Raw genomic sequence first — 17,968 nt, forward strand, 5'->3', positions numbered from 1 at the left:
GAAATGGCATTCTTTAAAATCTTCACTAATTTGGTAGGTTGACATATTTTTCACTGTTTTCTTATGATGATGAAAATTGGTCAACTCAGCATTTGTGGTTAATCACATCTCTCAGAGAGCTCTTGTGGGCATCCTGAAAATTGGTTCTACTCTGGAGGGTTACTAAACTCTGGGCCTTTTGCTCACAGAGATGACTTTGTGCTGATATGTGATGGCATGACAAATTATCTGCATTTGTGTTCCTAGATCAGTGAGGTGATTGGGTTGGTTGTTATACTATGACTTTTGGCTCAGGGATCTTTCCAACAACAACCTTGAATAACCCTGTTCCTGATCTGCTTGGTTCTAACTCCATAGATGATGGGGTTGAGCATGGGAGGAACCAGGAGATAGAGATTGGCAAACATGATATGTACTGCTCCGGGCACATGATGTCCAAAGCGGTGGGTGAGGAATGTAAAGAGCGCTGGGATATAAAAAGCCAAGATGACACAGATATGGGATGCACATGTACCAAAAGCCTTGAGCTGGGCTTCACCAGAAGGCAACCCCAGAACAGTTCTCAAAATCATCACATAGGATACACTGATGACAATCATATCAAAGCCAACCACAGAGAAGGCCCCAAAGAGCCCATATGCACGATTTACTCTAGTATCTGCACACACCAGCTTTAGCACAGCCATGTGTTCACAGTATGGCTGGGGAATGATCTGGTTGGGGCAGAAGGGCATCCTGGAGACCATAATGCAGAAGGGGCTCACCAACAGCAATGCTCTCATCATCACAGCTGCTCCCAATTTACCCACTACAGCTGGGGTCAGGACACTTGAGTGACGGAGTGGGAAGCAGATGGCCACATAACGGTCCAAGGCCATAGCCATGAGTACCCCAGACTCCACAGAGGAAAAGGCATGGATGAAGAACACCTGGATGAGGCAGGCGTGGTATTCAGTCTCATGAGCATGAAACCAGAGTATAGCCAGCATTTTAGGTTGGGTGGAAGACGAGAGGACCAGGTCAGTGATAGCCAGCATGGCTAGAAAGAGGTACATGGGCTCATGCAGAGTGTGGTCAATTCGGATTATATGGAGGACAGTGGTATTGCCAATTATAGCCACAACATACATGGCACAGAGAGGAAAGGCAATCCAAAATTGGGAATTCTCGAGTCCTGGGATCCCAAGTAGGATGAAGTATGCAGGATGTGAAGAGCTGTTCTCTAAAGCCAGCATCACAGGATGGTTAATTTGGTTTCCTTGGGAAGGTAATCTATGCTCTACAGGTGGTAACAATGAAATAAGTTATTAGTATTATTTATAATATTTTAGAAGAAGCCATTGAATAATAGGTTGATTGACTTTAAAAGTAAACTGGAATAATTTCAAATGTTTTAATAAATTAAATTTTGGAACATAAAGTGATGTCATTCTTTAGCCTTCATTCATATTTATGTCACTCAAAGTAGTGTCAGAACATACTAGCTGCAAGTGTAGTTTCTGTATAAGAATCAATATTATCCATGAAAGTAGAATCTGTTAAGAGAAAACTATCTTAACTAATAATGTCACTAATAGTAATTCTCATCCTTCTATTGTTTAGGACAAATTGATTTGTTTAACCTTTCCAACAGGTTCTTTTCAGCCATTTATTTAAGCCACTTGGGAACTTTTCAGGACAGGAAACCAGTTTGCAAAGCACTTTGTCTTAATGGCATTGTACGTAGTGAGGATGAGTTATTTTTGATTCTAGGAGTTACCGGGAGAATTTAGGCTGGAGGATAACTGAGTGACAGATTGTACACCTGCAGTTAAACCTGTTATGTATAGTGAATGTCTCCTCCTAGATTAGGGGCCAGCAACTGTTTTCTGTGAAAGGTCAGATCACGCATATTTTAGTCTTTGTGGGCCATACAATCTTGTTGGTATTAGTCAGCTTGGTCATGGTAGCATGAAAGCAGCACAGTCAATATGGAAATGTGTGAGTGTGGCTACATTCCAATACAATTTTATTTTCAAAAACAGGCTGCAAGCTGGATTTGGTCTGCAGGTGATAATTTACTAACTCCTGTCCTGCATGATGAATTTTCATGAGGTCGGCCCTAACGAGTACACCAACCTGAGCACTTCTCTACTTGGCACAGAACAGGGTTTTAATAAATGTTTGCTGAAGCAAACAACAAATAAATGTCATTGTTCAGGGGCAATGGACTTTTTACCTGGTTAGCCGTATCTTAAAAATGTCCTAATAGAACCTTCTAAACACTACTTTGATGCCAGGTCACAAGACAGCTATATGTATTTTTCATGCTGGAGTCTGAGCTGCTGTCTGTTGACAGACATGAATGTCATCCTGTGCCAATACTTGCATTACATGGTTGACCCTGTCTGATCCCTCTGCTGACTGTTACCTATGTGGAGTCAATGACCAATTTAATCTCAATTGACCAGAACCTTTGTTCGAATGTCCTCCCTAATGGAAACACCCAGATAAGAAGAGTATCTTTTCAAATCTTCCTTAACCAGCCTCTGGAGACTAACAAAATTTCATTCAACCTGATGTAATGGTTCCTAAAAAGGTTTTGTTCAAGATCCCAAATAAACTTAATCTCTTTCTGACTTTCCCTATATTTATAGCATTATGAGAGAAATGTGGATCAGAACTTATAAATTTTGCTTTAATTTGGAAACTTTACTATCCTACCTAGATAATAGCTAGGGCTTTGCTCAGAACAAATACTCCTCTCCAGGGCATAGTGAAAATTCAGAAACACACACGTTATCTGGTGTTTAACGTTCTTTTTCATGCACTTCTGCCTGGCTTTCAGTTTTATCTTCTGTTTGAACCAGAATCTTCTTTTCTCCTTCTCTTCTGCCCCCTGTAAGTCACCCTCCATTTGTGAAGACATACTCACTGGGTCTCATGGGCACCTGGGAGAGCATAATGAGGCCATTTTTGTTATACTGATAAAGGTGCTGGGTAAACCTACAATGTCTCAAAGTGCATAATAATCTAATTACTCATAGAAAATGTTGCTATTTTTGTAAATATAACACTATTTGCTTTTACATGTTATTGTTTTTAATACACACTTATACACTTCTGCCCATCAGCCTTCATGGGAAACTTACCTGTTCTACATACTCTTTTTGGAGTGGTGACTCTTCTTAGGTGGTGACCAGGAACCCAAGTCTGAGGTAGGAGATGGGGCTCTTGACTGGTGCCTCTCTTTCTTCTCTACATTTACATTCCCATGGAATCTGATGTCCTCACTATCAGCATTTCCTTTGTCTTTTTCCCTCCTCAGACTTGCAAGGAGTTAAGTCTGCAACTAATGTGGAGTGGACAAGGAGTTAACCAATTAACCATTAGCCAAGACTAACCAATCTTCGGTCTTTTTTTTTTTTTTTTTTTTTTGTGCAGTGTGTGAGGTTTTCAATAGTAATTCTGAGGGGAGACACAGGTCATCAACTTGCTGCTGAGTTGGGGGAAAGAGATGTACATTCCCTAAAAAGTAGGAAAAAGAAGGGCAATATAATTTCCCTTCTTGCCCAAAATTCCTTCCCCCTTTCCCTGCTTATAAATATGTCCCTGTCCTTGCCTACCATATGCTAGACCTCATGTGAGCATGGTGCTTATTGACAGAAGAAATTAAGCCATCTTTTTTTCTATGTTACAGCCAGGGTGATCACACATTGAATTTCAGATTCAATGCTTCTGTTCTCCAAAGTACAATATAATTTGTGAGAACTTGGCGTAACTTTTGTTTCAGGGAATATGGTTGCAAGAAAAATGTTCTCACACTGCTGGAGCTCAGTTTTCATCTGTGAGTATGGGTTTGAATCCAGTGCTGATACCACTACCTCTGTTGACTTCAATTACCCCACTCATTATGTAGAAATAGGTATGTTCATCAGTTTAATCGAGTTGCTCAAGTCTGAAAGGGTAAAGGATAAAATGGACTGAGATCTTGCTAAGGAATGGCTTCAGAGAAATTTAGTCTGTTCTCTCACTTTGGGGTATCTAAAACTAAGGCATGTAACAAGAATGCCGAAGTGGGGTAGGGTTCAGATCCTGTGTCCTTTGTGGAGGGATTGAGTGTGGAGGCAGGCTGCCTACTTGTCTAGAATTTCCCTGGAGGACACAGTGTGAGCAGCGAATTGTCTCCCCATCTCAGAAGGAAATTCACCAGTCATGGATCTCTGGACCTGGAGCCGGCATAAGTCAGGTCATTCCGCACAGTGCATTGCGTTGCATTTCAGATTCTTAGAGACTCTGTGAGTCCTACTGTTCTCTGGGAAGGGCAGAGATGACTGGGGCACAGGGGACCACTCACCTTGAGCTCTGCTTTATCTCTGACCATAAGCAGCTCTAACTGGCTCCTGTGATTTAGCTTTTTACAGAGACTGTGAGTTCGGACCTATTTAAAGACCTGTTTAAGTCTGGCCTTTCCCTTCCCCAGCATTAATTCTTTCCTTCCTCTTGGGCCCCACTGCCTCATACTCTGGCTTCCTCTGAGACTGGAGGGTAAGCTGGAAGCATTAACCCCTAGCTTGCCTCTCTCCTCTGTATACACATAGCTAAAGCAGGGCATTTGAATGCATGTGCAAGAATGTGTGTTGTTGAGATTACAGGAGTGTGAGCTTATCTGTATGCATGCATTTTTTGTTAGTGAAACAAAATGTGGAATGTGGAATGTGAAAGTGTGTTGATATGTTTGTTGATGTGTATCTGAGAGATGTGTTAATAAACATGTGTAAGGACTGGATTTGCATGTGAATGTATGTGTATAAGCTGTGTTTGTGTAGGTATAAATAATCATTTGCTGTTGGTATACATATTTAGTGGGATAGTGTGGCTCTGTGAGTACAAAGCCACTAAATACACATGTTTTATGAAGGCATACACTGAGCTCCAAACCTGACACTGTGATTACACATCACTGTGTGTCTATACGAGTATGTATAGGCAATATTGTGGGTTTGATGAGGGTGTTGACAATCTGTTGGTGCTTCTGTGTGTCCCAAGGTACAATGGTCTAAGCCCTTTCACTTCTTATTAGGAGAGGGAAAACGAATTCCAGATGGAGGTCTTGCCATAGTTGTTCGTGGAAAGTTGTGAAGCTGGAAAGCCCTCCTAGCTCAGCCTGAACAGTTAAGTCTGTGCAGAGCTTCCTGTCACTCCCTGTGTAGGCCCTTGCTGGTATTCTCTTATTTCTTTTCTCTTAAAAAAAAGTTGTTTTAATGTTTGTTTATTTTTTAAGGAGAGAGGGAGAGAGCATGAGTGGGAGTGGGGCAGAGAGCGAGGGAGACACAGAATCTGAAGCAGGCTCTAGGCTCTGAGTTGTCAGCACAGAGGCCGATGTGGGACTCGAACCCACAAACTGTGAGATCATGACCTGAGCTGAAGTCAGACACTTAACCGACTGAACCACCCAGGCGCCCCTCATATATTTTTTTCTCAGCATTCCCTAATATGAAGGATATGTCATAAATGAAGATTTGACAAAAATGTGTTTAAAAACAGAGAGTAATATTTTTTTTGCAGAGCTCACAGTTGTCAGACTCAGAAGATACACTCTGCCATTTAAACCCAACATACATTTATAGGGAAATAAATCACACAAAATGTTACCAACATTATCAGGGTTATAGTAATCTGTTTATGGTGAATTGCCATCATCATGTTCACAAAGGTCATGGTTTGTTTTAAGATATCAGCATAACAAAAATCTAGGGTACAACTGTTTTTGTTAGGGAGTCCCAGTTTACAGGAAATATTCGAGGTTTTATTATTCTTGGGATCAGGCTCACATTGTAATTTTGGAGTTATCTCTGGTTGTAACTGTTTTTCTGTGTCTGCTTCTGTTAGCAGTTGTGGATTAAACACTTGGTGTAATGAAAGTAGAAGAAAGTGCCACATGCTTCTGTTTCTCCTTCTTTCTTAACTAGAGGAATTTTCTCCCTAAATAACATGAAACATCTCGGGATAGGACCTGAGTTTCCTCATCTCATGAATCTTCCCACGATCCCCAATGCTATGGTGGCTCCAAGCAGACATGATATCCAAGCTCTTATTGAAGTAACTTGTTAGGCCATCCACAGTGTTTTTCAACTCTAGCTGGGCATGACTTGCTGAAATGAGTGTGCAGCAGGCAGGTCAGTACTTTCCTGATTTGGTCTCGTAAAGTTCTCCTCATGGTTTGTGTGTTTCAAAAGCTGGTGTCTCTGCAGGATGCACAGAGGACTTGTGCACTTGGCTCGCAGACCTGCTCTAAACCTCAGTCTCCAGTAGACAGTGAAAAGATTTGTGGGCAATATTGAGAGTCTAGTTTAAGGTTGGTTACCATGAACTTGTAGCCACACCAATCTGTGAGTTAGGTTTTGTGGGGTTGTGAGGGCAGAGACAGAGAAAAATGTTTGGAAAGGAAGTTTTGATGGATGAAAAAGCTGTTGAGGATATTGACCTGAGAATCCTGGGATACTTGCATGTAATTATGTCGAAAGCTTGTCCCCATCCATAGCCCCATAGCTCTTCTATCCTCACTTGTGTTGTCCTCTATCTCCACAGTAGATACTCAGTCAATCATGAATGGACATGGCCTGAACCTTGCCAAAGCTCAGAGATACTCAATCTCTGAATCCTTGAACATACCCTATGTATATTTTCCCAATCTTTTCAGTCCTCTTTTCTTTTCAAGTTCTTGTCTATGAAATATAGTCCTCATAGTTCGTCATTTCAACCATACTTGTGTGAATAACCTCAACACGATCTATCCATCACAGCTACTATTATGTCATTGTCTCCTGCTACCCCTGTACCACTGAGCAACTGCTAGAAGCAATAGCACCAATGATCAGATTGGGACCATTGCAAGTTCATGGCAATGACTTTACCTGGGCTCTCAAAGCAGCCCAAACTATTGTCACATTTCTCTCCCTTTAATTGTGCAGAGACATTGTGTTTGGAAACTAATAACTGACCTCCTTGACTAAGTTTATTGTTCAGACTCTGTCCACTAATTACAATGAATATCTTTTGTTACTTTGTGCATCTTCTCAAGAGGCAGAACTTCCAACCATAATGTAGAAGGTTAAACTGTCTGTTATCTGACCTCAGAAGGTGTATAACGATGGTTTTTTGTCCTCATTTCTTACTCTCCTGAAGAAAGTGCTCTCACTGCCAGTTGCTCCACCATGCAGGGTTCATTACCACATTCAGGAAGGAAATCAAACATGGTTAGAGGGGAAATAATCAGGGCTATGCTCTGCTTCCTCAAAGTTCAGGGAGAACCTTGCTGATGTTAACACTGTAGTGAAGGCCCTGGAGACCGAAAAAGACAAGAAAATGTATGTGCACTGCTTGGACAATTGTTGTGGGTTGAATTGTGTCCCCCCACCCGATTTATATGTTGAATTTCTAACCCCCAGTACCTCAGAATATATCTTATTTTGAAATAGAGTCATTAAAGACATAGTTAGCTAAGATGAACTTACACTGGAGTAGGGTGGGTCTTGGTCCAATATGACTGATGTCCTTATAAAAATTGAAATTTGGACCCAGAGACATATAAATAGATAGAGAATACCATGTGGACATGAAGGCAGAAATCAAGATGATGTGTCTATAAGCCAGTTTTATAGCAAACCACCAGAAGCCAGGAGAGAAGCATTGAACAGATTCACTTTCATAGCCAACAGAAGAAACCAACATGTCTGATACCTTAATCCTAGACTTCTAAGCTCCAGAACTATAACGCAATACATTTCTGTCAGTTAAGCTATTCAGTTTGTGGCACTTTATTATGGCAGCCTAACAAACTAATACAGCAATAAATACATTTTATCCTTAATTTTAAATCTTCATCTATAAATAATTATACTCCACATGAGCCAGTGGGTTTTTTTTTTTAACTAGGCTTCACGCCCAGCATAGAGTCCAATGTGGGGCTGAACTTGTGATCTTAGATCAAGACCTGAGCTGAGATTAAGAGTTGGGCAGTTAACTAACTGAGCCATTCAAGATCACCAGCCAGTGGATTTTAAACATAGTTTTTATTAGTTTATCTAATTAATTGCTAAATGTAATTTAATTCAATTATTTATCTAATTAAATTGTTTTCTATTTAGGCAGTGATCCTACTGTGTCCCACATAACTTAGGGGTGGCCTTGTATGCATGTAAGGATAGATCAATACATTATTGAAAAAAATGATAAAGAAACCAGAAATAGCTTCAAGCAGAATTAATTTTCAGCAGACAAAGTAATGCAATTCAGGGACAGAAAAATGTCTTTATGGCACTAAACTAATTGTCTGTATAAAAGAAAAATGAACCGGGGCGCCTGGGTGGCGCAGTCGGTTAAGCGTCCGACTTCAGCCAGGTCACGATCTCGCGGTCCGTGAGTTCGAGCCCCGCGTCAGGCTCTGGGCTGATGGCTCGGAGCCTGGAGCCTGTTTCCGATTCTGTGTCTCCCTCTCTCTCTGCCCCTCCCCCGTTCATGCTCTGTCTCTCTCTGTCCCAAAAATAAATTAAAAAAAAAAAAAAAAAAAAAAAAAAAAAAGAAAAATGAACCTTAACTCCTACCTCAAAAAAATCTTTACTGAATTATAATATAAACCTAGATTTGAAAGCTAGAACTATAAATATTCTAAAAGAAAAAATAGAATAATATTGTCATGAACTTTAGGAAAGGAAAGATTTCTTAGCCTGCAAAAAGCACTAGCTATGAAAGAAAATAAATCAACAGTTGAACCTCATCAAAATTTTAAAAAATCAATTTCAAAAGGTGGCATTATAAATTTGAAAAGGCAAACATGGGGTGCCTGGGGGGATCGGTCAGTTGAGCATCTGACTTCGGGGTCAGGATCTCACAGTTTGTAAGTTCAAGCCCCATATGGGGCTCTGTTCTGACAGCTCAGAGCCTAGAACCTGCTTCGGATTCTGTGTCTCCCTCACGCTCTCTCTGTTTCTGTCTTTCTCTCAAAAATAAATAGACATTAAAGAAAAAAGAAAAGGCAAGTCACAGATGGACAAAATATTCACAATGCCTATAACTGAAAAATAAAGTTCCATAATCAATTAATGAAAAAACAAGCAGCTTATTAAAATTTTAAGCAAATGATTTATTAAACTGATAAGAACAGCTACTACACTTGATCTTAGCCAAAAGGCCGAGAAGCGATTTAAGCAAATGATTTAAATAGGCACTTCACAAAAGACAGTAGATGAATACACATGTGGAAAGTGCTCAGCATTATTATTCATAGGAAATAAAATACCAAATCACAATGAGATACCAATATAAACTTATTAGCATAACAAAAATTAAATACATTGACAACACTAAGTATTGGCAAAAATATGGGTCAATTGACACACTCAGGTTCTAAGTACAGACACATCAGGAAACTTTTTGGCAATTTCTAATAAAGGTGAGCATCTCTTTAAAAAAATTTTTTTAATGTTTATTTTTGAGAAACAGAGAGAGACAGAGCATGAGTGGGAAAGGGACAGAGAGAGACACACAGAATCCAAAGCACACAGAATCTGAGCTGTCAGCACAGAGCCTGATGCGGGGCTTGAATGCATGAACTGTGAGATCATGGCCTGAGCTGAAATTAAATGCTCAACCTTCTGAGTCACCCAGGTGCCCCCAAGGTAAGTATCTTTTTGACCAAGCAATTCCGCTTATAGTTCATACCCCAAATAAGTGTTTTATATATGTACCAAAAGTGTGAAAGAATGTTTATAGTAGCTGTATGTATAAACAGCTAAGATGTGAAAACAACTCAAATCTGTCAATTGGAGATTAAACAAATTTGCTACATTTATCCAATTGAATACTACTGAGCAAAGAAGGAAAAAAGAATAAAGAACTGGAAAAAAAAAAGCATATATAGAAACAATATTGTGAAATTTCAAAGTACCAAGGATAAGAAAAGTAGAACCTAATGCTTTAGAGTAAAGACCTATAAAGAAAGACCAGAAAGTTTAATTTTGGTTTATACAAACCTAGCTATGAATAGGGGAGATTTGCTTGATAGTTTCTATATGCCAATTTGTATTCTAACAGTTTAAAAACTACAGATTTACTGATTCTGTACAACAACTCAATGAAATAGGTATCAACATTTTACAGGTAGAGAAACTAAGGCAGCAAGGAGTTAAGTTTTACAGTGTAGACATACAGAACCAGAATTTTTATCTCTAGTCTTATTCATTACATTAAACTAAACCTTGAAAATATTCAGAGAAATTATTATAGCCTAACAATTCTATATACAGCCAAATCCATCAATAAAGTGTAAGAGCAAAAACAGTTTTTTTGACAGGCAGGAACACAGAATATTTATCATTTTCTGCCTCCTTTTTTTTTTCTTAATAAAACCAGAGTGTGTGCTTCAGCAAAATAAAACGGATATCTAATCGCCAACCAAGTATGAGTGGAAATTATTCAAGGATATCATGTAAAGTAATCCCAGGAAAGCAGCATTTTGATATACTTTAAAAAATGCAGAATATAGGAGCGCCCTGGTGGTTCAGTAGGTTGAGTGTCTGGTTTTGGTTCAGGTTATGATATCACAGTTTTCTGAGTTCAAGCCCCACATTGGGCTCTGTGCTGGCAGCGTAGAGCATGGTTGGGATTCTCTCCCTCTGCCCCTACCCCACTCATGCTGTCTCTCTCTCCAAATAAATAAATAACCTTAAGAAAATGCAGAATATTTTAAAGCCTTGCACAAAATAAATCCTCAGAGAAGAAGGGGTGTCAGAAATTCAGAAATCATGCTCCATCTCAGACCTAATGAATCAGAATTTTCATTTTAATAAGATCTTGAGAATATTTGTATGGTCATTTGATTTTGCAAGCATTTAGTTATCATTAGGAATAAATAGCAGTAAGGCATTAGGGAGATGATGAAGAAAGCTTGTCTTTATCCTGTAAGCAAGGAAAATAGAAGATAATTTGAATTTCAGAAAACAGAAAGTTGTCCAAGAAAACCATGGTCCAATGTAAATTAAATAGAAATTTGGCATAATTATGGGCAATAGAATCAGTAGAAAAGGAAAGAATTGATTTTATATTAGTAGCACCATGTATTCTAGATTCTGTGTTGAATAATGTGTATTTAATCAAATAAAAATCAAATCAAAAAAAATTTCAGTCAAAATTTATTTCCTTTAAGGCTCAAACAACTGAAACACAAATATGCAATATTTAATCATAGCTTTAACACTTTACATAAATTTATATATCTTATCCAGACAAATATTACAGTGTAGGTGACTAAATTTGGGAATGGAGAAGGGAAAGAAGGAGGAAGTGTGAGGGTATTTCTTGCCTGCAGCTTATATGGCAATAAATAGGATCTAAAGTTAATGGAGAGAAAAAAGAATGTTTATATTTATTGAAAAATATTACAAATATTTAAATAGTTAAAATTTAAGTAATTAAATATTAACAATAATTTTAAAAATAATTAAAAGAGAATGGTAAACATATTACTGATCTGCTTCAGTCTAGTGATGAGCCTCTTAGGGAAAGCCTAGTCCTCACACCTAGAATCATGCTGCTCATCTGATTATATTATTTCTAAGCCCCAAGGGTATCTTGGCAGCAGGGCTGGGTTACATGCTGGGCTCCTTATAGAGGCACCCACATGCATAGGTGGCTGGTCGGTGAGTGGGAAAGGCAGCTCTGCCTCTGTTGGGAGCCAGGTAAGATGGCAGGAGCAGAAAGAGCAGACCAAGGAGAGGGACTGTGAGAGCCAATGTGGAGGGTGAGGTTGGATGAACCAGTGGGAGGCATGGAGCAGGGTAGGTACTGAGAAACACAGGACTGCAAATCAGAAGTAGAAGAGTACAGATAATGGGAAGAGGCGTTCAGAGCGGCAGGCACAAGCTGAATGTTGTGGGAATTAAGTGAGATATCAGCCAGAAGTTTGCAAACGAATATTTATTCCAAGGAGAAAAACACTGAATTCAGTTATGTCAAGGAAGTGGAGTGAATTGTTGTAATTCTGTGTGGTCCAAATTTGACATGTATTGTATACTTTATTGCTTCACTCAGCTTTTAAATTTGACTGATTTCCATATCCTCATTCGCTAGAAAATAAGTTTTTTGAGTTCTTTCACTTGGCATCAGCTCCACCTTTTTACAGGATCCTGGTAGTCTGAGCTCTCTAACAAGTGTCTTCACACAAGCCATTTATATTTAGAAAGAAGTAATTCAGGGACATCTGGGTGGCTCAGTCGGTTAAGCGTCCGACTTCGGCTCAGGTCATGATCTTGCAGTTTATGAGTTAGAGCCCTGCACTGGGCTCTGCACTGATAGCTCAGAGCCTGGAACCTGCTTAGATTCTGTGTCTCCCTCTCTCTCTGCCCCTCCCCCACTTGTGCTCTGTCTCTCCCTCTCTCTCAAAAATAAATAAACATTAAAAATTAAAAAAAAAAGAAAGAAGTACTTCAAATGCATCTTGGTATTTGACCAGTTATCACAGACAAACTGGAAATAGGCAGGGATATTTTTTTAAGTTCCAGGTTTACAGATGAGGAATCTTAAATGGGAATGGGTCACCAAGGTCCTACCTCCCATCAATGTAGGAGTAAAGACACCTGCCTTCATCCTTGTTATGGTACTGGATCAGAATAATACATTCCAATGTCCACTATGTCCTTCATGACCAAAGCCTCTGGAAACAGAAATCTGCTTAGTGTTATGTTTCCCATTCCCAACTCCCTCACCATCGATCAAACCACAGACTGTCCTCAAGCAACAGACACACAATCTATTTGGAAGGGCATGCAGCAGCAGTCTTTGGTCTTAGCCTTCTAATGCATGTATGATATGCTGTACTTTTAATTTTGTTTACAGGCATTTTTTGTAATCAATAGTATTTAAGTTGGGTGCAGTGTTTTCTATCAGTATTTTATTTAATGGTTTTATTTTCATCTTAAGTAGAAGGCGTTCCCTAAAAAAGTCACAAATGCATTTTCTTTTATTTACTCTTTTTTTAAAAAATTTTTTAACGTTTATTTATTTTTGAGACAGAGAGAGACAGAGCATGAATGGGGGAGGGGCAGAGAGAGAGGGAGACACAGAATCTGAAGCAGGCTCCAGGCTCTGAGCCATCAGCCCAGAGCCCTACGCGGGGCTCAAACTCACGGACGCGAGATCGTGACCTGAGTTGAAGTCCGACGCTTAACCGACTGAGCCACCCAGGCGCCCCTTATTTACTCTTAATATTATTATAGGGGTTGGTTTTACCTTGAATTTTTAAATTCAAATGCAGGGGTCTGTGTAAAATAGGGATAGATGAATATTTTTATAAATTGTTAGCCAATTGACCAAATATCATTTATCACCTATCAGTTACTTTTTCTAGTGATATAAAATGCCATTGTCATCATATTCTTTATCCTCATCACACATTTTTTTGAAATGCTATTCTTTCCTGGGGACATATATTTTTAAACTTTGACAATATTATATTTTGTTATTATAATAACTTCATCTTACATTTTGATATATCAAAGGACAAATCCCCTCTCTTTGTCATTTTCAATATTATACTGAATATATTTATACATTTATTGTATCTAATACACTTTAGGATCCATCTATCACTGTCCATTAAACAATCTTGTGTGTTATTGATTGATAAATGCTTTAATTTATGAGAATATTAATGCAAGAATTCACATTGTTTCACTATTGGATATTTCTATCTTCAGGAAAGAAATAAAGGACGTTTTTTATGTTCTTCACTAAATTTTTAGAGGCCTCTTCTCTCTAACAATACAGACATTGTATTATACCAATACTTTTATAGTTTGGTGGCGACTGTAAATAAATCCTTATTTTTATAAAATTCCCTCAATGGTTAATTTTTATGAACAGGAATAGCTATTTATTTATTTATATTCTATGTGGTCACATTATTGAACTCTATTTTAAGAGTTTGCAGTCTTTTCTTTTAGATTTTTAAGTAAAGAATCAATTAAAACCTAAATAAAGTTCTTTTAAAAATTTCTTTTTAAGAGTAACACTCTCCTTTTATTTACTTATCTTTTTTCATTTACTAAGATTTTTCCATAGAATGTTGAATACTAGTTGTGATAGTAAATATCTTTATCTTGTACTGACCTTAATAGAAATGCTTTTAGGGGCGCCTGGGTGGCTCAGTCGGTTGAGCAACCGACTTCAGCTCAGGTCATGATCTGATTTGTGAGTTCGAGCCGCGCGTCAGGCTCTGTGCTGACAGCTCAGAGTCTGGAGCCTGCTTCTGATTCTGTATCTCTCTCTCTCTCTGCCCCTTCCCCACTCATGCTCTGTCTCTCTCTGTCTCAGAAATAAACATAATAATAAAAAAAATAAAAAAAAAAAGAAATGCTTTTAATTGGTCACCAGTAAATATGTTTTGTTCCAAATTTCTAGAAGATGTCTTTCATTCAGGGAGCTATTTTCTTCCTAAATATTAATAATTTTATCATGAATTGCCATTGTATTTTCTGATTTTTCCCTCAAGTCTTGATCAGGTTTTCCACCAGTAATCTGTTAGTATAGCCACATCATTAATAGATTTCTTGAACTGAATATTTTTTTCATTTGTAAGACAAAGTGTACTGTTTCAAAGTGCAATATTCTTTAAAGGAACAGTTACATCTGACTTGCTAAAAGGTTATTTATAATGTTTGCATGTGCCATCATAAGTAATTAGATGAATAGCTTTTCATCTATTTATATGCTCAAGAATAGGATTTCTCAACCTCAGCCCTGTTAACAATCTGGGCTGGATAGTCCTTGTTGTCTTGTGCATTTGAGGATATAAGCAACCCTGACTTGGACCCACTAGATGCCAGTAGCACTCCCTCCCCAGTCGTGACAACCAAAACTGTTCCCAGGCATTGCCAAATGATCCTTGCTGGAGGGGATGGTAGTGCAAAATTTCTTCTTTTTCACTCTACTAGAATTTTAGAAATACTCTACTTTTTTTTTTCTTCAAATTTGGTTTCTTCAAATTTCCTCATCATTGCCATTTCTGTTGGATTTGACTTCTTGGGCTAAATTGGTGATTGATGTTTTTCTATAAAGTCAATTTTATATCTGTTACCCAATATATTGTTATACTTATGCATCCTTAAACCATTATATTTAAAATTTTATTTCTCTATCCTTTTGTTTTCTTTTCCATTTCTTATGCCATTAATCATGCTTTCTCTAAAAATTTCTTGACCACTTTTAAATAAGTTCATATATTTTCTTTTTGGCTTTTTTTTTTAATGTTTATTTATTTTTGAAAGAGAGAGAGAGAGAGAGAACACAAGCAGGGGAGGGGCAGGGAGAGAGGGAGACACAGAACCTGAAACAGGCTCCAGGCTCTGACCTGTCAGCACAAAACCCGATGCAGGGCTCAAACCCACAAACTGTGAGATCGTGACATCCAAAGTCGGATGCTTAACTGACTGAGCCACCCAGATGCCCCCATATATTTTCTTTTTAAGTAATCAACTTTGGTTTTATAGTTAACTCATTCATTTGTGCTCTTAATCTTTGTTAATTTCTTCTTCTTTCACATTTATTTAAATATTTTCCTAGCATCTAATATTGAAAATTTTTTAAAAATAATAGTTTACACCCTTGTTTTCTAATAAATTTATGTTATTCAGACTACACATTACACTCCAGTGTCTTCTTTTATAGAGCACTTCTCTACTTGGCACAGAACAGGGTTTTAATAAATGTTTGCTGAAGCAAACAACAAATAAATGTCATTGTTCAGGGGCAATGGACTTTTTACCTGGTTAGCCGTATCTTAAAAATGTCCTAATAGAACCTTCTAAACACTACTTTGATGCCAGGTCACAAGACAGCTATATGTATTTTTCATGCTGGAGTCTGAGCTGCTGTCTGTTGACAGACATGAATGTCATCCTGTGCCAATACTTGCATTACATGGTTGACCCTGTCTGATCCCTCTGCTGACTGTTACCTATGTGGAGTCAATGACCAATTTAATCTCAATTGACCAGAACCTTTGTTCGAATGTCCTCCCTAACGGAAACACCCAGATAAGAAGAGTATCTTTTCAAACCTCCCTTAACCAGCCTCTGGAGACTAACAAAATTTCATTCAACCTGATGTAATGGTTCCTAAAAAGGTTTTGTTCAAGATCCCAAATAAACTTAATCTCTTTCTGACTTTCCCTATATTTATAGCATTATAAGAGAAATGTGGAAATGTGTGACTTTCTCATTTTTATTCAGTCTAAAGGATTGTTTAGAGGATTGTTTTCTTGTTTTTTTTTTTTTTTCTGGCATAGAGAAGATGCTTAATAAATGGATGTTGTTATTGCTTTGGAGCCCTTGTCCTTTTATATTTATAATATGTTATTATTATTTGTAGGTTAATTTAATAGGCATGGTTAGATAGCATGAAGATCTGAAAGAGATTATTTTGTGCTTAAATAAAGAAGAGGTGGAAGGAGAAAGTCTTTAGAGTTTGAGCAGAAGGGACTTGGTGATTGGGAAAGATGTAAACATACAGGGCAACTCCCAGAGTTATGATTTAGAGAATTGGTTAATTTTGTGAAAATTATAAGCTTTGTTCAGAATATAAAGGATTAAGAACAAGTATAGGGCATAGGGGAAGATGATCAGTTTGGTTTTGAACATAATTGAATTGAACATGAATTTGATTTACGCATGAGAAATCCATATGGCAATGTTCAGAAGGAACATCTATCTTCAAGAACTTGGAAACCACAGCTGCCTTCAGATATTATTTGAAATTTTTCATTAAATAAATGAAAGATGAAACTGTGAAAATGGGCAAGATAATTTAAATGACTTGAGAATGGCCAAAAGGCAGATTCCTGAAGGATTCCAAAGTTAAGGTTCTTTGGGTGGGGAGTGGGAAGCCAGAGAGAGAAATTGCTGAGTGGTGGGAGAAAAGTAATAGAGATTAGTGCCAGTACGTGAGGAGAGAAAATTCCCAGAAAGAAAGTATCCTTAGCATAATAGGTAAATGAAAGGATAAATGAAAGGATCACAAAAGTGAGTGAATCAAGGGCTCCTGGGTGGCTTAATCAGTTAAGTATCTGACTCTTGATTTCTGCTCAGGTCATGATCTTACAGTTTGTGAGTTTGAGCCCTGCATCTGGTTCTGTGCTGATAGTGTGGAGACTGCTTGGGATTCTCTCTCCATGTGTCTCTGCCCCTACCCCCATTCACTCTCACTGTCTCTCTCAAAATAAATAAATAAGCTTAAAAAAAAAATTAGTAACCAAATCTGGCAATTCTATTTTACTGTTGTTTTCCATAGTGGGTGTAGCCTCAACACTAATTCTCTGGCCCTTTGTGCACACAGACCATCAATGAGATTCTTTTCCCCAGAAGCCTGAAGAGCTTTGTATTTACATAATTCATAGAGAATTAACACCTGAAACTTAAGACTCTACTCCAGAGATGCTACGTTGACCAAAATGTGTCTCTGGAAGGTACAAATTTGAAAAATGTTTGCCAGGGACATTTGTCAGACTGGTTTAGAGATTCCTCCTATGCATTCCTCAGCCTTATTGAATGAAGGAATTGGAGTCTTATATGCAGATTCTGACTTCAGCTTTTCTATTGTCTAACTGTATTATATGGGGAAAATTAATCACTTTAAACATCGTAATAAAAATATTAAGAATGACAGCTTTCTATACCTCATTGGATAGTTGTGATGATTGAATGAGATTATGGATATGAAGATGATTGCATTTGGCACATAGTATGTGTTCAAGAAATGATGGCTATTAAGGTTCTTTGTGTTTTAGGAGCAGCCTGTGCTATTTATCAAAATGTAGTGCTTACTGCACTATGTTAAAATAATGGCAAGGTTTATCTTTCTCTCTCCCTCTTTCTTCCTCCTTTCCTCCCTTCCTCTCCTCTATCTCTCAATTTTTCCACCTTCCCTTCCTCCCTCC

At 38.1% G+C, this 17,968-nt stretch overlaps 1 protein-coding gene and 1 pseudogene across 1 annotated transcript; both read right to left on the reverse strand.

Annotated features, from left to right (window-relative positions):
• Positions 1 to 290: 290 nt before the first annotated feature.
• Positions 291 to 1,244, reverse strand: LOC122200709 (olfactory receptor 52R1-like). Its single transcript, XM_042906436.1, has one exon. The coding sequence runs from the start codon at positions 1,233 to 1,235 to the stop codon at positions 291 to 293; it is 945 nt and encodes a 314-aa protein (XP_042762370.1). The 5' UTR covers positions 1,236 to 1,244.
• Positions 1,245 to 9,063: 7,819 nt separating this feature from the next.
• LOC122201568 lies at positions 9,064 to 9,184 on the reverse strand (annotated as a pseudogene).
• Positions 9,185 to 17,968: the final 8,784 nt, after the last annotated feature.

This window comes from Panthera leo, chromosome D1, assembly GCF_018350215.1.
Source record: "Panthera leo isolate Ple1 chromosome D1, P.leo_Ple1_pat1.1, whole genome shotgun sequence".
Classification (NCBI taxonomy): domain Eukaryota; kingdom Metazoa; phylum Chordata; class Mammalia; order Carnivora; family Felidae; genus Panthera; species Panthera leo.